The sequence below is a fragment of the Lepisma saccharinum genome, chromosome 13 (genome assembly GCF_977018435.1).
Source record: "Lepisma saccharinum chromosome 13, izLepSacc3.1, whole genome shotgun sequence".
In the NCBI taxonomy this organism is placed as follows: domain Eukaryota; kingdom Metazoa; phylum Arthropoda; class Insecta; order Zygentoma; family Lepismatidae; genus Lepisma; species Lepisma saccharinum.
The window spans coordinates 61445852-61470722 of record NC_139241.1 but is presented as its reverse complement, the minus strand read 5'-3'; the positions used below and the strand labels follow the sequence as shown (position 1 = coordinate 61470722).

The 24871-nt window shown below is 37.0% G+C and overlaps 1 protein-coding gene across 3 annotated transcripts; it reads right to left on the bottom strand.

Annotated features, from left to right (window-relative positions):
• Positions 1-322: 322 nt before the first annotated feature.
• On the bottom strand, positions 323-23653 carry LOC145997344 (uncharacterized). 3 transcript variants are annotated; one of them, XR_014442891.1, is made up of 4 exons: positions 23338-23614; positions 12463-14086; positions 2289-4178; positions 323-2247 (listed from the first exon to the last, which is right to left on the bottom strand). XR_014442891.1 is itself a non-coding variant. In XM_083134300.1 (3 exons), the coding sequence occupies exons 2-3, from the start codon at positions 13944-13946 to the stop codon at positions 2942-2944; spliced, it is 2721 nt and encodes a 906-aa protein (XP_082990426.1). In that variant the 5' UTR covers positions 13947-14086; positions 23629-23653; the 3' UTR covers positions 323-2941. The 3 variants fall into 3 exon arrangements, 2 of the variants coding, with proteins under 2 accessions (XP_082990426.1, XP_082990425.1); XM_083134300.1 differs by lacking the exon at positions 23338-23614 and adding an exon at positions 23629-23653 and having other exon boundaries at positions 323-4178; XM_083134299.1 differs by having other exon boundaries at positions 323-4178.
• Positions 23654-24871: the final 1218 nt, after the last annotated feature.

The following is a 24871-nucleotide window of genomic DNA, read 5'->3' as shown; positions in this document are numbered from 1 at the left end:
TTGAATTGTCCATAACACACTATACTAATTTTACTTCAACTCGAATAAAACCTTGATAAGATGAATTTATGTACAGTTTATGGGATGTCGTTCGAGCTCAATAACTCGAAGGTAGAGTATGAAAAACCTCTATGAGTCGAAGTTAAATTCTATAACTCGAAGTTTTAGTCACACCTACCTCAATAAATTGAAGTGTAGGGTGCTTACATACAATGTCAGGTGATCAACGATCGTGTCGGGACATGTGTAGTTCTGAGGTTCAGAAGGGTCAGTAAGCTTTAGACTTCTATAACTAAGTCAGCGATTTTGGCCCTCAAACTCGAACCTTGGTAAGTCGAAATCCTTGATACCTCAATTTTTTTCTTTTCCCCCCTCAAGTTCGAGTTATTAAGGTTCCACTGCATTTCAAACTAGCAGTGTGACACTGCATAAATATGTTCACTTGATTGATTCTTCAAATAACACATCACACGACTGCACCCTAGTGTATTGTGTTTCAATCCTACTTAGGGCACATGTTTCTTTCTGTTCATTTCATCGTCTGTTTCAGACTTTCGAAGCATATTTTTATATTTTACTTTGTAATTATGTGAGGACAATCTAGTGTAGTTCATCACATGAATTTAAAGGTATTGCATGTATTAAGAATGTAACAGATTTTATTATGCTTCTTTGTAAAGGTCTGCATTACCATTGATATTCAACACAGTAAGTTTCATATTAAAAAAAGTTGTGGGACTTACATATGATATTTTTCATTCAATGCAGTGTTTCTACTCCTTACATGCTGGCCTTCATCAGAAACTTTATAAATGTGCATTAATGCATTGAGTAAAATTAAAGAAAGGGGGTAAAAACAGGCAGGTTTAAGAAGTGCAAAATGGGAAATTCTGACGTCTGTCATTGTGTTTTGGTTTTACTGGCTACTATCAATGACCTTACATGGAAGGTTGTTTCATCCTTATGATAGCATTGTCAAATCACCACCAGAGGCGCTGTATTTGCGGCAGTGTCGTGATCCACATAGATTCCAAAGGCCAGATAGTTAATCGAACAAATTAGGGAAAGAAGAGTCGTGTGTGATCAACATGCCTCCGAAACTCCACCCCTTTATGGGAGGGCTACAGCTATACCCAAATTAAAAGGCAGTGCCAGATGGAAGGTTTTGCAGTGTCTGATAAGGGAATCAATCGCAATGCAAACCCACCTTCAACCCATGCATTGCCAGGTGAAAAGCGGCAAAAGAGACAACCGGCTCCAGAACGCAGTCATGACGTCATTGATAAGGTACGCCAGTGTGTCACCAAGGAGAATCCACCCACACAACGGGACATAGCCAGACGTGTACAACGGTCAACAGCAACTGTAAACCGAATCATACGTCAGAATTTTGGGCTCAAAAGTGTCACACAAGCAGCAGGTTCACGTTCTCACAGCGAAGCACATTGCACAACGGCAGGTGGCATGCAAATGGCTGTATGAGGGCTACCTAGCAGGCAACAAATGGCATTGTTATCACCTTAGATGAGGCATGGGTGTATTTGATGGGATCCAAGCAGATACACGTGATTTACTACTGCTCTATCAATGGGAAGGATCATGCAAAGAAAGTTTCCCGAAAAGGTTTATTGTATTGGCAGGTTTCTGTGCAAATGGGAAGCTTCCTATACACTGTGTGTCATCAAATGTAAAGGTGAATGCAGCCTACTACATCGAGCACATATTAGACCCCATCTACCCCCAACATGCACCTGCTTTGTATGGCAATGGCATCACCAAAGTGCACATCCACCACGGCAAGGCCAGCAGCCATACTGCGAGAAGAACAGTGGCCTACATGTCCGGTATGGAACAGGAGACAGGTGTGAAGGCTATCCGATTTAGAGACATACCTGTCAAGTCCCCTGATGCAGCACCCATGCACTTCTGTGTGTTTGGCCTCCTGAAACAGAACATCAAAAAACATTGCACAACTACGCTTGGTGGTCTTTGGAAAGTGTGCAAGGATGAGTGGGCAAAACTTGATCAGCCTGTGCTCGGTAGATGTCTCACAACAATGGAATCTCCGTTGTCGTGCAATTGCCATGAACAGGGCTCTCACATAGAACATGCTCGCGGGTGGAAACAGGGTTTTACAGCCTACTAAAATGGGGACAAATTTTACTATCATAAGAATGAAACAACCTTCTGTACAGACAGCAGAACTTACACACAGCACCCACGGTTTTCTATTTTACACTTTTTAACCTGCTTTTATCCTTTTCTTTAATTTTACAAGAGGTTTTAACATGCATTTATGAAGTTCCTGATGACAGTCAATGTGTAAGCTGTAATCATGCTGATCTACCAGCTCACAAAAAAAAAAGTGTTGTAAAAGTCACACAAGTTGAACACAATGAACAAGTTGTAGCAATTCGCCATTCCTAAAGTTGCTTTTCGTGTTATGTGAAGGACATTCTTCCATGAAACACAGGGAGTGGAAGGTAAGTTTGTTCAGATCTCGAATTGCATTAGTTCAGAAACCAAAAGCAACTTGCAATTGTGAATGTTTGATGTTTTAGTAATTTTTATTTCATAAGGACAAATATGTTGAAATTCACCAAAAATGTCTCTATCTTGAATGTGTGACAAGCATGCACTTTTTGGTATTATCGTGTTTTTGAAAAATCAAGGTACCTAGAGATATCTAACAAAAATATTGGCATAGGTTCTCACTAAAAAACAAGTGTTATTAGCACTTTGCTATATACGTATATTCCACATCCTGGTAACTGCAGTTGATTGTGCTGAAAATATCTGAGGAAATTAAAAGAAATGTATGATTAAATCATCATTTTCTTATTAATAACATGTAGTGAGAGATACTACATTACCAGTTTCCCCATCACTTAAATAAATAATAAATAAAGAAATAAATAGTACAATTTTTGATAAAACACAGCTAACTGTCATCATGTATTCGTTCATGGGCCTTTAAATAATCACTACGTGCAAATGTCTTTCCACACGTAGCACAAACATATGGTTTCTCACCTGTATGTACGCGATCATGTATTTTCAGGTCAGAACTTCGGAAAAATTTCTTTGGGCATAAGTTGCATGCAAACCATGTGCTCTCGGTATGAGTCATTTTGTGTTTTTTTAACTGTTGCTGCGATTCAAATTCCAAATCACAAAAGCTACATATACATGGTTTCTTTCTTCCGTGGATCCGATCATGTTTACGCAACTCTTCTGAACATGTGAAGACTTCATGACATATAATGCACATGTACGGTTTTTCGTTCATGTGAACCTTTCCGTGAAGCTTCAGGTGGGATCTTCGATTGAATGTCTTTTTGCAGAGAATACACTGAAAAGGACGCTCCCCAGTGTGTGTTCGGAAATGGTTGCGAAGGTCGTTATTGCGAAGGAATGCCTTATCACACTCCGAACACTTGAATTTCTTCTCTGCCATGTGCATCGCTTCATGGCGCCTCAGTTGTGCAGAGGAACTGAAAGCTTTCTTGCAGAATCTGCAGGTGTACGGCCTCTCACCTCTGTGCACTCCTTCGTGCTTCGTGAGATCATCCGCTGTCGCAAAAGTCGTACTGCAGATTGTGCAGAGAAACGGCTTATCGCTTGTATGGATACGTTCATGTGTTTTGAGATGCGAACTCTGATTGAACAACTTGTTACAAAACTTGCACTGATATGGTTTTTCGCCCGTGTGAATGCGAACATGAGCTTTCAGTTCGCAACTGCGCAGAAACCCTTTATTGCACATATCGCACACGTAGCACTTCGTCCCTACATGAACCTTCATGTGCATTCGAAGGTTGGAGCTCTGGTTAAAGCACTTGTTACAGTGTGCACATCGGAACGGACGCTCCCCAGTATGTATCCTTTTGTGTTTCCTCAGGTCCGAACTGGTACTGAAGCATTTGGAACACGTACTACACTTATAAGTTTTATTCTCTGCATGCAAAACATCTTTGCTAGTCTTCATCCAGAGAGAGGGCGTGATTGACAAAATGTCTTCCTGTGACCCTATGCTGTCATCTGCACTCAACACAGTCACTGGGATGTGCACTTCACTGGAAGATGTCGCTTCCACACTGTCCTCCGTGTTATCCCAAACACTAGGGTAACTCAATATTTCATCTGAACTGGGTCCTGAATTGATATAATCTTCCATCCTTAAAATATAAATTGAATATTATTAGGACATTAATCCTAATATAGGTTATCTACACTGCCTTCCAAAAGTTAAGCACGCAATGCAAAGTTTTGAAAGCGTATTTGAATTTGAGTGGCTGATGTAGATGTCAGTTTTTATGTGTAGCTTCCTTTTTGTAAGTAGAGAGTGAATCATCTGTACCCAGGTGCTTAATCTGTGCTCTTGAAATAGCATAAAAGCGAGGATTTCGTGCAAGAATCAACACACTTTCCAAGCTTATTAGAAGTAAAGAGGTTGGATCAATTCCTGGTTTACTTGTGATGACCAGAGTTAGGATTTTTAGGTGCGCACCTTTTTTTCGTATTGAAAGTAAGACCTCTCTGGAAGGACTCAGTGTGTGAAATGTTGCCTCAACGTGAGAATGGAGCTAATTTTCCAGCACCTTTTTTCCCCTTTTTTGATAACCTTTCCCCTTCCCTCCCTTTTCTGGGACATTTATCTATTTTCCCCCTTTTTCGTGTTCTTAATCGCTTTTCCTCCCCTTTTTGTGTCCTTTTACTGATGATGTTAAATATATTTCCTCAGCAAATCATTGAATTTTTATTTTCTTTTTTCGCGATACTTTTCTCTTTAAGATGTTTTCACATTGTTCACTGAAATTGAATGTATTTAAACTGTGCTTGATTGTTGCCTATTTGAAATCGACAATGGAAAGACCGCTACTGATATGCATCAGATCGCCGTTATTTTTTTTTAAGATAGAAGGAAGAAGGAAACGCAGTTTGGTCTTGGAAGCAGTGAAGCAACAATGTGTTTCTGAAATGGTGGGTTTCACGTTTCATGTGTGCGCAGTGGACAGATATTGTTTGTGGATGTAAGTTCCTTACCTGCTTTTTCACTCTGTTAGATGCTGTTAGTGCATGTACTTTACCATGCCGAAAGTGCCCAGATCCCGATTTCTCAGTCTGGCTCAAGAATTTAAGCACGACTTCATAGAAAGTGGTGGAACTGTTATTCGATGCACGGTTTGTGATACGGGAATCACATTAGATGAAAAACACCAGAGAGATCGCATCCAGCAACATATTTCCAGCTCTAAGCATCAAAAGAACAAGAATCTGCAAGGAAGTAAATCTCGGCAGCCTCTCTTACGCAATGCATTTGAGCAGTGTTCTTCCAAGAACCAAAATTTAAAGGAATTTAATGTTGACTTGCGTGCAGGAATTTAATGTTGACTTGTGTGCATCTTTTACACAGGCTTCTTTCCACTTAACAAGGTGAACCATCCGGCCTTGAAAGGGTTCCTTGAAAAAACCATCCGGCCTTGAAAGGGTTCCTTGAAAAGTACACACGGTTGTCAGTGCCCGATGAGAGTACGTTAAGGAAAGACTATATTGAACCCGTGTATGAAGAAACTGTTCGTAAAATTAAGGTGAAAGTGTCAGATTGCGATATATGTGTCATTCTGGATGAGACGACAGACTCAATGCAACGATATGTTTTGAACATTTTGGTTTTTCCTCTGACAGGTTAGGAAGTTAAGCTCATGTTACTAAATATGTATGAGTTGCAGGAAACCAATGCCAGTACAGTGATGCAGTCATTTATGGATTTCTGTCAAAAACTGAGGCCCGGTGGAATTCAGTTCGAAAAAGTTGTTCTTGTAGTTACTGACCAGGCTCCCTACATGCTTTCGGCATTTGACCAATTGAAGCCGTTGTTCCCTAAGTTAAAGCATGTAACCTGTTTGGCTCATGCCCTTCACAGGGTTTCTGAATCTATTAGGAACAAATACAACATTGTAAATGAGTTCATATCTGATCTGAGGAAAATACTCCTTAAGGCCCCGAGCCGCATTCTTGCCTACAGAGAAACTACCTGCCTGCCCCTGCCACATTTCCCCATCATTACTCGCTGGGGATCATGTATTGAGTGTGCTGCATTTCTGTGTGAAAATTTTGAAAAAAATTAAGCAGTTTGTGCTTTCCCTCGATTCAACCGACACAGATGCAATTTCCAAGGCACAGCAACTTCTCCTCCCAGACAAGATAGATGATTTGCAAAAAAGAACTATTTTGTGTACATTCCTACAAGTACCTTTCGACAGCCATCAAAAGCTTAGAAGAACAAGGCGTCAAAAATAAAAAAAACAATGGGATATCTTTACTACTGTGAGGGGGGTGTTAGATGGTTTTGCCAGAGACAAACTTGAGGCTAGTCTTGACAAGAATCCGGACGTTGTGGAATTTGCCACTTCGACAGAGTTGCCATTCCGAGTGACTACTAAGTTTGCCCCACTTGTTTCTGTGGATGTAGAGAGAAGCTTCAGTTTATATAAAGATGTTTTATCTCCGAAAAGAGACAAACTCACTTTTAAAAATTTAGAAATGCTTAATGTTGTAAGGTACAACAGCTTTGTGTTTTTCCCCCGACTCTGGTGAATAACTGTAACACAACCTATGTGTGTGATGTGTACACAGCTTCGAGTGAATAGCTTAGACTAATAAAATAGGAGGGAAAATTATAATAAGCATTATAATTATCGGCACCTTTTTTTCCCCAATCAGCACCTTTTTTGCCCCTTTTTGTGTCTTATTTTAGCACCTTTTCCCTTCCTTTTTCCCAATGAAATTTTCCCCTAAAAATCCTAACTCTGGTGATGACGAAATGACTGTGAGAGGTGAATTTATCCATGAAACAAATAATGCGCTAGTGTTGCACTATGCAGATAGGAAACCATGCCAAAAACTGATCACACAAAATCGAGTACACAAATGAACATTTCCTGATGTGATGTTTTCTTCTTTATAAGCAATAAACCTTCGAGATACTACAGGCCTGAATTTGTGATGCTAAAAAAAACTGGCGAGGTCAAAGGACTGATCCTACGGTTTGGGGAAATACATCTATTCCAATGAGCAAGTAGTTCGAAAAAGAGGTTGTGTAAATTTATTTATTTCAGAGTAAGACTAATAATTATAATGCCAAATTAAAAATGATTATATCCTGATTCAATTACAAGTAAATCTGTGTGTTGTATGTAATACAAATCTCAGTTACATGCTAGTGCAAAAATGTTTGAGTTCAGCCAGTACGAACCTAGATGATTGAACATATTGATTACATGGATGTCATCCATATTACTATTAATATTCCTTTATTTAACATGAGAAAAAATTATTGCAATTTTTATGTCCATATTTTTGTGCATATGTTGTCAGAAATTGTGCAGTTCAATGTGTATAGGTGACGTATTTACTTTCTAGACATAATAAAGAATATTCAGTTACTTCTTCAATAACATAGGCCTATTATGTTCCAGTTTTATATCATTATGGTAAACGTTACGTCAAATAAATATAATATCAATCAATAAAGTTTTAAGACTTCATTCAATTTTAATAGCCTATTTCATAAATATATTGTCGATAATTTTGTACCCTTTCACTCAATATTGTCGCTTTGTAGAATATTTCTGTATCAAAAACAGCAAAATATTTTTTCATATTGCGATGTAATTTTTAAAAAATGTGTATTTCAAAGTAGCATTTAAGGTGTGTGGAAATTTAAGAAGGAAAATCTGTAGACAAGGTATTAAAGTGAAAATTTGCTATTTAAAGAATAATGATTCATACCTTGCACAATCAGTCATTGCATTTCGTGTAACCTATTTGCTTTATTTTCATTGAAACTCCACCTTGAAGAGTAACAAAGTGAGATATTTTTATCCTAACCTATTCAAAATGTAACAAGTACAAGAGCAAAATTTATTTTTATTAAATTATACTTAAAAAAGTTGCATCTACTCAATGGATTAATAGCCGGTGAGGGAGCATAGTGGTTCGGATCCTACTTTAAACTGTAGATCCAGTCCTAATTAGCCTATATGTGCATAAAGTGGACTTGAAAGAACAAGAAATATAAAAATCCTCAATGGATTAATTACTACTCTCGAATTCGAAATTTTACACAAGTTTAGATTACAGTATGTGATTATATTTTCATTATATATACATCTACTTCAATGCACGTTTATGTAAGTTCTTAAAATTTAAGCCTTGTACTGAAAAACAACTTGAATCAAATATTGCCTTTTGATTTTTACCATTACCTGGCTTGTCTACCGTTAAGGAATATTAAATGCCTTTAACGATCACAATATTCTCCTGGTTGTACAGTACATAAGGCCTACTGTGTTCTCATGCATTTTGCTTTGGATTTATTCACATAAGTTACTTTAAACAATATTCTTCATATTTTCCGTGTGATCGTAAATCCCCTTTCCATTGGCTTGAATTAGTGGGTCGTTCTTAGCATTAAGGTGTTTCGAGTGGGTTAGAGTTGACTAGTTAAGTTCATTGCATATTTGTACACTTTCACTCTTCACCTAAACGTGAGTGTGTGTGCAAAACTTTTAATAAGAAAAATGCTCTTAAGAAACTCCAATCTATGAGCACGGTAACTTGTGCAACAAAATATTTACCAAAATATTTATTTCTCGAAAATAAAAAATGTGTGCACATTACAAACGAGAATTGTGTTTTCAAAGTTTGCTAGCTTATTGAATACGAAATTCAAATCTTGCCCTTTCCTAATAATCCTGTACGTTAAATTTTCAAAAATTATCTTAAATACGGAACTCTAACACAGTTCTTATTACATAGCAATTAAGAACGGTGAGAATTCTTCAGAATTTAGAGTAAGATTCAAATGTATGAAACAGTTTTACCTAATTTGAAAAATAAAGGTAGATTATGCAGAACAGTAAAGATTGGACATGGATTTAAAGTTTATCAATGTTATTTACATTATTTTCAAATGTTATTCAAAGTGAAGTCAACATTCTGAATGTATCAGGACGATTAGGTCAGAAAACTAAATATTTCCCTTTAACAATGCACTGTGTTAAATGTTTATCATATCAGAATCTGGTGTGAGGCCCATAATATTTCCGAAACCCATTTACAGTTTTTGGCTTCAGATAAATTGAATATACCGATGGGTGCTTATTATACATTAACATGAAATAAAAACTAATTTCCCAATGTTTTAAATGAGCAAGAAGGTTTATTTTTGTTTCAATATTTTATAGTATCAATGCAAAATATAAAACTATTAATTTTATGAAGTTTAGTGTATCACTTTATGACTTTAGTGATTTCCACATGAGCCTTTCCACAGCCTATAGTACACATCCTAATCTAGACATTGTTCTTGTGTTCTGGTGTTTAATATCTGCATATTTCAACTCTGACATTGTCACTTCACGTGTCTTCACACTTAAGTGATACATTCATTTGGCCGGTTACATGTCATCGCACGCAAAAACTTCAACCGTTACCATGGATATGGACCCAGGCTGACACTCTCGCTGAAGACACCAGCATTCAGTGAATTTAAAAGCTGATACGAAGTGTTTATAACAAAAGTTATAAAGTGTTTATAACTTTTGTAGGATTATTTTTGATAATATTAGTGTTTCTATGGCTGAAAGAAGATGAATAACAGATAGTGAGCGCTGGTGTGCTGTTGGATGCATTGAAGCAGGACAGTCAATCAAAGATGTCGTTATTTTCTTTGGCGTCGGTAATTTCTCCATTATGGAAACAATTCCAAACAAGTCAAACAGTTGTCCAGAGACCTGTGCCCGGTCGTCCAAGGGTTACCACCCCCTCTGATGATCGATATATTGCTATAGTAGCGAAGCGGAATCGACAAGCGACCTCCACAACTGTTACATCCATGGTTGCAGCGGCAATTGGTAAGACAATATCTGCCAGTACTGTGTGCCGAAGGCTCCACATGAAGGGATTGTATGCCCGAGTACCACGTGTTTGTGTTGCACTAACCGTCCAAGTCAGAGGGGCATGATTAAAGTGGTGACGTCAACATGCCAATTGGACTGTCTCAGATTAGTACAACGTCAGTTCACGGACGTCTCCAGATTTGCCCTGAAATCAGATGATACGCGTGTAAGGGTCTGGAGAGAACGAGGCACATGCAATCAGGCCAAGAACATCTTCGAACATCACGCTTTCAGAGGTGGCAGCGTCATGGTGTGGGCTGGAATTTCAATGGGATATTGTGCCGACCTGCACATCTTTAAAGGAGGTTCTGTGATGGCTGTGCAGTACCGGGATGAAGTCCTAGACCCCATTGTGAGACACTATGCAGCAGCAGTTGGTCCTGATTTCCTCCTTATGGATGATAATGCCCGTCCCCATCGAGCCAACATCGTTGACAAGTACCTGGAAAGTGAAGGCATTTCTCATAAGGAGAGGCCGGCGTATTCCTCTGACCTTAATCCCATTGAAAACCGTTGGGATGCCTTCAGGTGTGCTGTCTCTGCACGTTTACCTTTTCCAGCCAGTCTCAGCGAGTTGGAAACTGCCCTAATGGAGGAATGGCCATTGCTCGCATCTACGATGGTTTGATCACTTCATTGAAAGCATGGAAAATTGTTGTAAAGTTTGTGTAAAGGTCCAGGGTGGTCACATACCATATTACTGTAAGTTTTGTTTGCCTTTAAACATCATTATGTTAATGACCCAAATGTGACGTCATCATATAACTTATGAAAAGTAAATTTGTTTTTTTCATCTTTGTACAGGATTCTTGTTGTTGTTTTTTTTTAATGCATAAACACATTTGCTACCTTCATGTGCAATTTTGCGTAAATCAAAGCTTCACTTTTCCATTTTTGTTGATTTTACCATCGCGTGCTTAACTTTTGGAAGTGTGTTTATAAAAGTTGTTTACAAGTTCACAAATTAATAACATGGCTCTTAATGTGGATACAAATACATACTGTGGTGTAGTGGCAAGTCAACTGAAAACATTTTTGTGTGTTAAATGCACTTCGAGATGTTCACATTTGTCATGTAATAGATATTTCAACTCTGTCCGTGCTTGGTGTTGAACTGGCAGATTTTTACACCAACATAATATGACCTGTTTGGTTCACTATATCTTAAGGGGATGTCGATTTAAACCAGATCTAGAACTGGACAAAAGGGTGCATTTATGGCTTGGAAAAAAAAAACAGCATGAAAAAATTTAGGCAATGGTGGAACAAATGGATGAAAAGGTAGGAACTATGTTAAAAAATGGTCCTATTTTTAGTTGCATTTTGATTGAAATAAAGTTTTTTTATAAATTGATAACTTACCTTGGTATAATGTCGAGGTTATTGATGTGGGTAAAGGTTTAAGACACTAATGAAGTACACAGAATGTATTTAAAAAATTAACTAACATTTGTTCTTTGAAGAATTTTAATAGTAACTTTAATTCACAGCACATGTCCATCACCCTATTAGATAAGATTATTCGGCAAGCACATATACTGTATTTCTATTTTAGTTATTGTTTTGTTGCTTATTCCTTTGAATATAATTGCAACGATGATGAACAGTTGAAATTGATGACAGAACAAATGCAATAATAGATTGGGTCTGGTTTGCAACAAATGCTAAAACTAAATGCTACGAGCTCTAAACCTGGCCCTCCTAACCTACAATTCCACTTAAGTCTAATAATTCATATGTGGTTAGGATGACCAGGTTTAAAGCTTGTAGCATTTAGTTTTGGTGTGTGTTGCCAGCTGGGTGTGCCCTGCACCAGACCCATGTCTTGATCAGAGTTGAAACCTGGGAAATGTGCCGTCACAGTATGTGGATATATGAAAACATTAGTGTATGTTACAGATAATTTGTGGATTCCCATGTAGTCAAATAGTTAGCACTCTTGCCTGTGGCGCAAGCAGTTTTTGGTTTGATGCCTGGTGGGAGTCCCCAGAATTTTTGTGTTGACCTGACATCGTAAGGAGAATTGGAAACTTACTTGAAACGAGAAGTAGCAGGTTCTGGTCTTGAAAGCCAGAAACCAGCAGAAATGGGCCTCGATGTTCTGACCACATGTCACCCAATGAAAAAGCTGCTTGGTAGGCCCTGGCCCTCAGAGAGCCGTTGCACCATGGAGTTTGACATGGTGTAAATTCATTTTAAATCTGTGCACAACACACTTTTTTTGTATGTATCTGTCAATATGGTGTAACCTGAAGTCTTATGTTGATTAAACAGTTTATCAAGGAACATATGTGGTGAAGCAAGAGTGAAGGGATACTTCGTGCATATTAAATTGCACTAATGTCATATGAACTACTTTCTTTCATTACTTATTTAAAAATCCAGTTTTGAACCTGGGTATTTTTTAGAAACACTCCAAATTAATAAAAACATGCAAATTACAATCACCAAGCTACTAGTTTGAAGTGTAATTTAAGTAAGTTCAATAATAACTTGCCTTTCTTGTAACAGCTGCTGTGCCATATCTGCCTGGAATTCTTCGAATTCTATCTTCACTTCAGCCTTTACAGGGAGACCTGGTACAGAAATAGACACGGATGAATCTTGTTCGTCCAACTCCGGAGACATGTCACTGGCAGGTGGTTCTTCCTTCAGCGCCACCAAATGGGGCTCTATTTCGGCTGCAACACTCGGCTCTTCTTCTGGTGTTTGGACTGTGGATTCCACATTATCCTCATGTTCTTGCTCCGTACTTTGTCTGATTTCCGGCTCTGATACTTCAGTATTGAGCTGGTTTTCACATGAAACTTGAGTCGTCTTTTCAGCAACTGGGTCTCTGGTTGCTTCCGCAATATTCTTAGGACTGTCCAATAATGCTCTTTTCTTCTTCTTCTTCTTGGGTATAGATGATTGTCTTGTTAAAGTTGACACATTTATTTTTGGAAATTTGAAACTTTTATTCACACTTTCACAAGGCCGTTTTGCCTTAATACTTACTGGTGCCTTTTTCTGAACTTGACCCAGCATAATTCTTCTTCTTTTGACTTGGGGCTCTTTAATTGCTGCTTCGACATTTAAGCTAGTCTTGCTCTCATTCTGATCATCTATACTCACTTCCACTTGAGCAACATTCCCTGTACTGTTGTCATTCTCATCTACTACTCTTGTACTTGCTACAACAGATTCTTTGCACTCAGATTCACCCTTCTCATGGCCTGTAACATCTTCACCACCCTTGGCCCTTTCTTCTGCTAATTCACTCGAGCTTTCCTGTTGAGGTAAAATCTTGGGTTTTGTGTCTTCGCTGTGAGATGGCTCCGCAACTTGCTCACCCAAACTGATTTGATCGGACTGCTTGGCCGCTGCTTCTGCCAGTCGCTTTTGCCGTAAAGCACTCCTGAATCTCCTATACCGCCTTGAAGTTTTTGTGATAAATCTATCCTTATTGGCTTCGGTACTATCAAGAACAGCTTGAACGTCACAGACTTTGATGGCAATTCCGTTCCGCTCCACAACAATTGTCTTATCTTCCGATTGCATCATGCTTTTCTCATCATACAAGAACTCCTCTTTCAAACCTGTAATGAATTCATCATTACCCATCTCCTCAGCGACTGGTTCGCCCTGCACTTCCAACGGATCCTCGCTCGCAAAATGACCCCTCTTTTTACTAGGACTGACATGATGCATGGATAGTTTATTCACTGGCATAACCCTATATATATTTCCTCCAGAATCACTTGGAATTTGCATACTATCATTTTCAATTACTGATATATTGTTAAAGCTTAACGGGTCACTCTCAAGATCACCTCTACTGATTCTACCTGGACTTCTGTAACAATTCCTGTCATCTTCTGCAATTATATCTCCATAAATATCTCTTCTGCTTGAGCCTACATGATCCCTTCTCACATTATACTGGGGTACGATGCTTCTTGGCTCTTGTTTAATATTTGCCACTCCCTGCCAAGGATACATGATTCCTTTAAGGATGTTTCCCACCAATTTCAGATTCTTTGCTAACTTTTCATTCTTTTAAACATTGCCACTCATAGTATCATATCTTAGACACTGCAGGTTTTCAAACCATCTTTCGCACAAGATACTGCTACTAGCTCCTAAAATGAGACAATTATAAAAATTTTAGTATGTGTAAGAATTTAGCAAACATTATAAATTTAACTATTAGTTATACTTCCAATCACAGCTGAACCGATACCAATGTCAATACTATGCCGATTCTGATTCTCACCAATGCAGAGAAAATGACGTTTGAAAATTGTAACAGTTTAAAGTTGTTCAACATATTGATTAATATTAGGGCTGAGCCATTACCGATCGGTATCGGTTGATATTTTTGCATGCATACCAGCCGATACCATTGTTTTTGAGTTGCTAGAAGCACGGCCAAAACCAAAATTTCTTCCTTTTCAAAGGTTTGGTTTAAAAAAGAACTTAAAAATAGTTGTGTATTTGTTAAATGAGCCTGTACTCAAGTTTCCATGAACAGCAAGTCTGTGATACAAAGATCCATATGCAGATCAAACTCACACTTAAAGTGTAATTATCCCCATAGAAGTTCACTGCTTCTGTTTAGTTCTCTTTGAAGTCTACCAGGCTTTGTTCGTACAGATGCAGTCTCGTGTAACAATAACCCCAAGCAGGTCCCGAAGGCCAACAAGGTACCTGTGTCTAATCCTTCCACTTTCTTTGGTGTTTACGGACATATCTCTGTTTAGAGACTTCCCACAGCCAAAAAGTTAATTGCCCATGAATGTGGTGGACGTGTCTCAGGCATAGTACATAGAATATTCTCGGAAATTCTTTTCTTTGAACGACAGATGATAGCAGTTACTTTCTGGAAAGTGTGGTGATGGGTTTAGATTTTCCTCCACACCAAGGGATAGAACTATTCATTTTTTTAAAAAAAATCATTTTCCGAATATATATATGTTGAAAGCAAAATTATGGTGGAATATCACTGAAGTCAATCGCCTGATATAGAAGCAAGAGACTGGACTATCCTTACATTTCGTTTAGAAATTTCTGTTCTTTGTTTTAAAGGACAAAAAAGAGACGAGATTGGTTTTACATTACAGCGTTACTGTTAGTTTTAGTCATTGTGTCCGGGGCTGGTAAATCACCAATTATTCTTGTGTTCATGGATGATTTAATGTTAGTTTGGGACGAGTGATCCCTTAGTTTTAGAAGAGGTTGAAGAGGCATGATTTAATATTTCAACATTGGGGGGGAGTGTGGATTATCTCGCTCTTAGCTTCTCTTAATATTTCTCTCATATTTGAAACATCTGATTGATTGTCAGTGATCTAAAAAAAATACTGTAAAGTTGAGATGCATCGTTGCAACAGAGCGTTTGGTGGGTTAATTTATTCATCACCCCTCAGAAATGCATAGGTATAAAATGTAATAATAATAATTATACACACACACATTATATATATATACACACGTATATACATACATACATATAATATAGCCTTTTTTATTTTAAATTGAAATTATACAAGTATCGGTTCAAAGTGGTATCAGCTCAGCCCTAATTAATATTAATATGGAAGTATTCGACTGCAATTTCATTCATCAATTTACTAATTCCATTAGTGTTACAAGTCTAATATGAATAGTTTTATTTGAATATTTCAGATCTAGGGTGGAGGCATTAGTTTTGGCCACTACCCCACTTATGGCCACTTTGCTGTTCATATTTAATTGGTAAGCTACCAGGTGATCTAAAGTCAATCAGAGAACAGCTTACATAAATCAGTGTAAAATAAGCTTTCCAATTGGATATCCATGTTTCCTCTTTGTACTTCCTGTAGGAAGTAAGCTGCTTGTTACAGTAGAATTCTTATGCATTTTCGTAAGAAAAGATAGAGCTACAATAATGTTTTCCACAGTTGTTATATATATCAGGAACATATAATTTGTTCAGAGGCAAGTTTAAATGTTAGAATTGCATTATTTATATCCTCAAATAGAAATAACCACAAAACAGTGTGTGTAGACCACATGGCCATTACTAGATGCAGGTTTGTAAAGATTCTTTGATTATGGCCACTGCAGAAAATGATATTTCAACAATAAATGTGAATGACATTATGGGAAAACTGCCGGAGCCTATCCTAATGCAAGAGGGGCGACACTGATAACAAAATTTCCTGGTCCTGTTAACACACTGGAAAGAAAGTAATTTTCTGTATAACATTATTGCCAGTGAACTTGCATTAGACCTAATTTCCTTGTGATATGAAGCTACTATCTAATGTGTGAAAACTTTTTCTTCTTATTTTTATTTTTGGAACTGACATTTTGTTGTTTTGTTTACTACAGAGTGACCTGAGAAGTCTGGAAATGTTAATTTATGTTGTTCAACTACATTTACACTATGTTCATTCATTGAAAACTATGTTATTTACCTTTAACATATTGTGTTTCGTCTGTATTACTTCATTATTTGTTCATACACAAGGTGGCCATAAGTTGGGAAAATGGGTGGCCATAACTGAAGAATAGTGTCAAGTTTGGTTAACATTTTTAAAACTTTTTTCTGACTAACTTGTTTGTATTTGTTAATGCTTAGTCATAATGTACAGACTCTGTACCAGTGATCATAATTTTTGTAAGCAGTCAGTAAAATGATTATCATGTTAAAAGTTGTATACTATTGTACATTTTCCTTAAGAACATAACTAGTGCCTCCACCCTATATGTAAAACAAAATTTACTGACACCAGAAACTTAAATCAGTGATGCATTTTTCCAAATGTTGTCACCAAATAGGGAACATTACCAGTGTTGTCACCAAACACCAATGTATCGCACAAGAGATTGCAGGTTTTCACAGGAGTATTTTTTACATAATGCATATTGCACTACTTTTTACAACACAATGTAGATACAATACAAAACTTACTTTCCAGTTTTGCCATCTCTATGTTACTTACCATATTTACTCATAAATAATGCACACTTTTTCCAAAATTAATACCCCCAAAAACTGTGGTGCGTATTATCACATCCACCTCTAGCACAAGGCCACGGCGAATGAGAATTGGCAACGTCGCGAGGAGGCTGGTCGCAAGCCTCTAGCGCCATTTGAATGCATAGGAAAATAGTGTGTGCTCTATCGGTAACGACGACTCTGAAATTCAAACACAGGGACATGTGCCGTGTTTTAACATTTCAAGAAAAGAAAACCTCAGAAATGCATGTCCTAGAGCTAGTTGGACACCTACAAACAATTCATTTGTGTGTGCAAATCATTTTAACCCCGAAGACGTCAGTTTAGCCGAAAAATTCAAAGACAAAGAGGGCAACGGAAAATAATTTGTGAGAAGCAAAGCTCTTTTATCAGAAGATGCAGTTCCTTACATTTTACCTACCCTGCCTGCTTATTTAAGTAAGCCTTCTAGTAAAAAAGGAAAAACTTCCGAAGAAAGAAAACAATATGTAGAATAGCGGCAGAAAGCGGAAAAGGAGGAGTTGCAGAAGCGGATAGAAGTGGATAACAAAGTGAACTCTTTTGAGTTACTAAGTGAAAATGTAAGCTCCAAGCTGTCAGATAAACACGAGTGGTCTGTTTTTACCAGTGACACTTGTTGTATTGTTTACAAGTTGGATATTACTAACTCACCTAAGGTTAGTGCTAGTGTAAGAATAAATCACAATTTGGGTGTAGAAGTTCATATAAATGGCGGTATCATACCGAATTCATCCATCTGCCGTGAGGGATCACAAATTTTTAAAAACTCTTCTTTCAGAATGGAAGCAATTAACAGCTGGTTTAGATTTTTGTAACAATTTTTTTAAATCAGAGGATAAAATAAATGTACTAATCAGTCAAATTGACTCATTTTTAGATCTTAAAACATGAAAACTGAAAAAAATGTATTTCTATTTATTTCCCTTCTTTGTACAATAATAGCCTATATGTAGTTTAGCACAACAAAAGAAAGTACAAAAGATACACTCAAATTATTATGGATTTTATTATTTATTTCTTTAACCAATGTAAACAAGTCACAGTTGAATAAATCATAATATTAATAAGTTACTTATTAAATACCTATTTTTAGTTACAACCAGGTAAAACATAGGTTTAGGTTTTTTATTCTTATCTTTTTATATTGGGTATTCCCAATTTCTGTAAAGTTATTTTCGTAATAAAATGAAATGCCTATAATTATAACACTTTAAGAAGCTTAAAATACTATGCTTACACATTCGCTAAGGAATTGTGTGTAAAAAAATGACACCCACTCTTATTGCGTAATTATTGTGTTGTTTGTATATACAAAAGCAGCACGCGAGTGCAGTAGATGAGTCAGGCTAACCAGCCTCCTTCCACGAGTGGGAGCAATGTTGCCACATCGATGGCCATGGCCTTGTGCTAGAGGTGGCTGTGGTATTATGCATGGAATAATTCAGACAGCCAACATGAAACCGTACAGGGTCATGCCATGATTTTGTGACACTTGCATTGATTTTTCATGTTTATGGAACCCTATCATGTTATATATCGTTGGAAAGCTTAAATTCTGTAGTTCCTGAATATGGCAACAGTATTCCATTCAAGGTGGCGACACAAATGTGCAATGCGGTTGAAATAAGATCATAACAAAATGAAGGAACATTCTGATTTTTATGGTACTTTGGATGAAAGAAAAGATAAGAAAAAAGAAAATAATAATTAAAATGTATTACTGGGCAAATAATATGACACAGATGGAGGGTGTAAATGCCTTAAGGAAATATATTTTATGCTGCTAACTCCTATAAATGTTACATTAGTTAGATTTTGAAGTTTTTTAGAAAAAGTAGAGAACAAATGAGCAAAACCACGTATAAATGTTTAAAGGCCATGTTCAACAATTTTTCACACCAAGAAACGCAGTGCCGTTCTGGAGGAATTCGAGGATGCACCTGCCATCACATGGGATGTATATCAGAAGTATTTGTTGGGCAAGAAATAATAGAAAATAACTTCCTGAGCACTTCAAATCTATAAGGTAATATTGATCTCAATTTCTACTATTACAGAATAAATAAGGTGGATAAAGAGTGAAAGCTTTGGGATGCTACACAGTGGAGGGAGATGGGGGTGGTGACTTACTGTTTACTCAAGAGGATATTCTCCCTTGGTCCACATTCAATAGGTATGATGTCAATCACTCTTGATCGGCATAGCAACAGATTTATGACCTACAACTAACAGAGCCATTTCTTGAACCTGGATTGTACTGCGCATTATATACGAGATATAATTTGTTTGTCACTTTTCCCAATCAAAAACCAGGGTGAAATTTATACACATGTAAATAGGGTACCTTGTTCCTCAGAATATTTTCTAGAAGATTTGAGATTTGAAAAAGTGTATCATTCAAGCAGCTGCTCTAATAACGTTTCAGATGCTGGTAAACACTTGGTGAACACTCAAGTATAATTTTGACATCTCTTTCTTTTTCAATATTTGCATGCATACAAACACACTGGATAAGTGGGAGGAGCAATATTTGCTACTGTATCAATTGCAATTCTTACTGAAACACATATTTGTGGCACCACTGTCTCAGTAAGTAGTATTATATTTTCAGCATCCAATGTGTTCTGCAAATCTGTAATTACCTTGTTGTTGAGTGCTATTTGATATTTTAGTGACAACATAGATCTCTGTACCTTCTCAAGTGCTGATATGACAGATATGTTCTCTTCAAACAAAGATTTGAAATATTGAATCAGTCAATACATGTTCCATTTAAAAGTAAAATAACTTTGTTCTGAAGTGCAGCACACTCTATATTGATACTGCGTTTCTAAAGACAGTGTTTCAGGCTTTATTTTCTTCCAATACTTAGGTGCAAGAAAAAATTATAGGAGAAAAAAAAATTCAGTAATAAAAATGACAACAACCAGTTTTAAAAAAAGCAATGAAGGTTAACATTTTATAATTATTTTTGTCAACTGCAAGCTTGATGTATTAATTTCTTCTCTTTCTTCATATATGCAGGACAGTTCACAGAGTAAACACTACTAGATATCGTTGGTATTTTCTTTAAAAAGAAGATATAGATAGGTTTGAATCTTGATGTACAAAACTAGACACAAAGTGGTTCCATGTTTTACCTCCTTTTCTTATTTGTTACTGCCAATGTTTCAGTCTGCGTAACTACAGAAGGTTTCATCAGCCTGATTATTCATTATATCTTAGGCGTGTTGCTGGAGAAATAAGGAAGCATTTTCTACAAACAATTACTTAACCTGTTGCTTTGCTAGAGTGCTACAAATACTCCTCATACATACTAAGTATTTGCTGCATTGTTTGAGAGGAAAGTTGTGATATCAGTACAATGGAGGTGTTGAAATCAAGTTACTTCAAGAAAAGTAATAGCTATACGTTGTTGTTATTTAATTTAAGTATTAGTTGAAACAATGGTGTGGTACAGTCATGGACACTTCTGGGTTGTAACGATTCCATTGAAAGTTAATGGGATTGTTATAACCCAGAAGTGTCCGTGACTGTACAACACATCCATTCACCATTCGCAAGAGGGGCCCAAGTACCTTTTGTTTTATTGCAATTTCATCATGCTACAAATGCAATTTTCACGTGGATTGATTTAGATTTACTTCTGCTAACACATACTGCGGAGTTTTAGTGATTACTATTTTGTTCAATATATGATTTCGTAGTTAGGTTAGGCAGCCCAGGTTTGGTTCGCTTAGCATTAATATAAAGTCCATAAATGCACTCTACTACAGTTCTGATTTACTTCTACATTAATTCCCATTAGTCTATGATACTTATAGTCGCTAGTCAACAGCATTGTCCAAGGGAAGCGTGCATGCTTGCATAAGGTAATTTTTAAGGTGTTTTTTTTTTCAACATAACTTTTTTTTTATATCCACACAGTACTCATTGACAAAATTCTACGATAGTTAGTCTTCCTGCTAGGAGAATTTGAAAAAAATCATAAAACAATCCGAACTGGAAAGAGGTATTGAAAGTCAATGCTGGAAGTGGAAAGTGTTAGATTAATTGGCGAGATGCTGGTATGTTTCCACATTATGGTTAGAATTTCCACTTATAGAGATGATATTCTCCCCCCAGCATCATTCTTCCACTCCCCTACTTTCAGCACTTGAAAAGGAACAAGGGTGGTAGTTTAGAAGTGTACAACTGTGTGACACATACAAACTGTTTTCACTTATGATAAAGAATGGGTTAAATAATTGCTGGAACATACAGTGTGAAAACTTGTCCAATCTATTCAAATATAGCACTGAATAAACAACATCAACACACTGTTCAAAACCATCCACCTTAATAATTGCATTCTCAGGGGAACATACAGCACATGAAGTGGAATTTACATAAATTTCTCTGTGCTTGGAGCTAGCTGGGGGAATGCTGCAATGGTTTAACATGGTGACAATGAGACAGCTGCGGGATCTTTGTGGAAATTTTGCGGTACTAGTTTACTATCCTTCGGACACATTTATTTATTTTTACAGAAGAAACTACTTACCGTAATAAGTTCCTGTAGCATTGTCGAACATCGGGAAGATGTTTTGTGTGTTGTGGGAATGTTTCATAGCTGAAATTCATGTTGTTCGTTGAAAATTAATTCTCCGACGGAGAATAGCGTTTGGCGCGTACACCTTCGTACACCACCACGCGTCGTGACTGTAACATGATGTGTCGTGATTGTGTTTTGTTAGCTCCATGACCCATTGGCACGTGTTAGTATCTATAAAGGATCTAGAAATTGGAAATAATTGCGAACCATTGATGCTAGCCCCACAAACCATTGGCGTTAGCCCCACGAACCATTGACGCTAGCCCACGAACCATTGGCACTAGCCCCACGAACCATTGGCACATGGTTAGGTTAGTTCGGTTAGGTTAGGCCAACATAGTTAAAATTTGGTGTCGTGGTAATATCAGGAATATATATATTTGGTTGTGAAACAAAAAAAATCGCGAAAATCGACAGTATCCATTCCGAAAACTAATGCCTTATTTTCGCTTATTTTGCAATTTCTAGATGTTCTACACCTTCAGGAATGTTCTGCGAAGCAGATACGTAAGTACGAATGTCAAAAATTGACGAAACGAAAAAATTAGAGGTGTCCGAAGGATAGTAAATTTTTACCAATTTTGCTAACTGAGGTAATACCAGCCTTCTCACTTCGACCACTGGCAACGTTAGAAACTGCCTGCTGGATTCCGTTCCTTCGCTGCCTCTAGAGAGCGACGATCGAACGGGATCCCATCTGGCTGTGGTTAGAAAACTTTCGGAGAATAATATAAATATCGACATAAGTAAAATATAGTTATTGGTTCACTGGACAAGACTTGTTTCACTGGTCAATAAACTCAGGACTCTGAAAATTCAGCTAAGATCACAGAATTTGTGTTATATTGTAATATTTGTATGAGAGGTATTTTCTGCAGAGGATGTTGTTATTTTTCTTTCCCTGATACAGGATGACTGCAACTATTTTCACCAGGTGCTGAGAACAGCTTATGGGGCTATTTTCAACAGCAAAAATAATTACCTGACCATAGCATTGTATTTTATTACATTCATTGGCAGTATTGGAGGCCTTCCTATGGCGTAACGGTAATGTCTTCACCTTGTAATCAAGGAGTCTCATGTTCGATGCCTGGTGGAGGCACATTATGGTTCGGTTCCCATTTTAAAATGTAGGTCCAGTCCCAATTAGCCTAACTGTCCATAAAGTGGACTTAAAAATTTCATTGGCAGTATTACTTATACAGTAACTTATACTGCTAAGGAGTTAATTTATATTAAAAACTGATGCAACTACTAGTCACCAGGTAGTGAGAAAAGCAGAAAGTGCTGAAGACCAGAAATTGGGATGTATTTACAGAAATATGTTGGGAAGTAATTATAGAAATAATTTTAATGACAACAGTCCTAAACCTGACCTGACATTAAGGAATGCAATACACCTTCATACTTACGTCATGTGACATATTACTAGCACCAGTTCGTGTTGGAATACCTTGCGGTATTTTCCCAACTTCATAGTGTGCAGAAATATTACTCGTTGTCCTTACAAAAAAAAAATGCATGCTGATGTAAGCTTGATACACAACAACAACTAAAGCATGCACACATACGTGTAGTAGGCCAGGTAGTAGATCAAGCACATGCACGGTTTAAAATCTGATGAAAATAGCTCAAAAGCTAGCTTCACCACCTGGTGAAAATAGTCATTTCGATACTAGATAAGATTTTGGTAAAACTTTGTTTTCATTTTCATGTATGTACTGCAAAAACATCACGTATACACATAATGAGTTCTTGCACTTCTTACACACCTCAGTGAATTGTTTCTCCGGAATGATGATGTAGGAATTATTCTGGCATGGTCCGAATTATCTGCTCGCTAAATATTTTTGTATATTTCTTGATTTCTGCAAGAACTTTACTCCAGTGCTGTAAGAACAAGTATCACAGTGGTAAACTGCATATAAACACGAAAATCGAAATTCCCTTTTCGAAGAGTGAAAATTCCCTATTCGACTCGCTATAAATTCCCTTCTTAACAACTTTTCGGGTGGCCCGGTTGGATAACTTTATGCACAGATATCATTCGGGAATTGACGTACATTGTAAAATAGGATCCGAGACACTATGTGCCTTCACCGGCTATCGAACCCGGACCCTCTTGATCACAAGGAGACGATGTTGCTAGTACTCCATCTAGCATCTAGTGGGTCCGGTCAGTCAGTCGTGTCATTCTATGGTCTTATCACAGAGAAAGGAAGTCTACTCTTTGGTCGTATATGTAACTTATGTATGTGTGCATCTTTCGGTTTTCTTTCATAGTTCTTTCACCCCACCCAACATTTTGAACTTGTTCTTGCCCCATAATTAGAGATTTTCAGAATTCGGGATCGAAAATTACCCCCCCCCCCCCATCTAATATTTCGTTGAGTAGTTGTGGTGGAGATTTTTATGTGAGAAACTGAAAACCATTCGGTAGCCCATCTTGGTGTTTTCATTAAAATGTAAAACATAACCTCTTGTTGTTTGTGTGTTTTCTGAAGTTCTGTTGGCTAAAGCCCTTTACATTAGATATACCGATATTTGATCTCCGACGCAGAACTCATCTTACCTTTGTAGACTTTGGAATGCGCGTACTTGCCATCTTGTTTAATTATTCTTAAAGCTACCTTCAATTAATATAGTATAATGTTTGTTGTTGTTGATTTTCATAACAGACTGCTATTATTTTGGAAATTAAGCATCTCAGATTGAAACATTCAATATTTCCTCGTTTCAATTAAGTCTTAGGTAAGATGAGAGGTAATTAAAAATTCAATTAATATATTCTGATTTATTGCATGCAAATTAGTGGCTCGGATCTTGACGGTGATTTATTATTGAGTAAATAATTATTCTACAGTTTAATAACCACTTGCCCATAGGCGGATAGTTCACATAATTAAGTCCCCGTTATCATTGGTAATTCAATTGTTAATAATGAACTTGAAAAAGCGTCGTCTTCATTCAATCGTAGAAAAGGTGGTTTTGGAATGAGTATTCGAGAGGTAAATAGTTAAATGTGTTTAAATTTCAAGCTCGTCCGACTGAGAAATTGTAATGTGTTATAAGTTATTGTAATATACAGTTAAGTCTGTGGTGTATAATCCGTTAACGAAATTATTGAAATTCTGGACAAAGTCGTAATTTAAAACTGTTTTATTGAAAAGACTTAATTTTTGTTTTGTCTTACATTTGTGTCTTCTTATTTTGTTACGAAATTAACAAAGCACATAATGGAAAAATTAAATTACTATTTACTATATTTCTGTGTTAGTAACTTCAGTCTCCAGTTTTGCTTTCAGT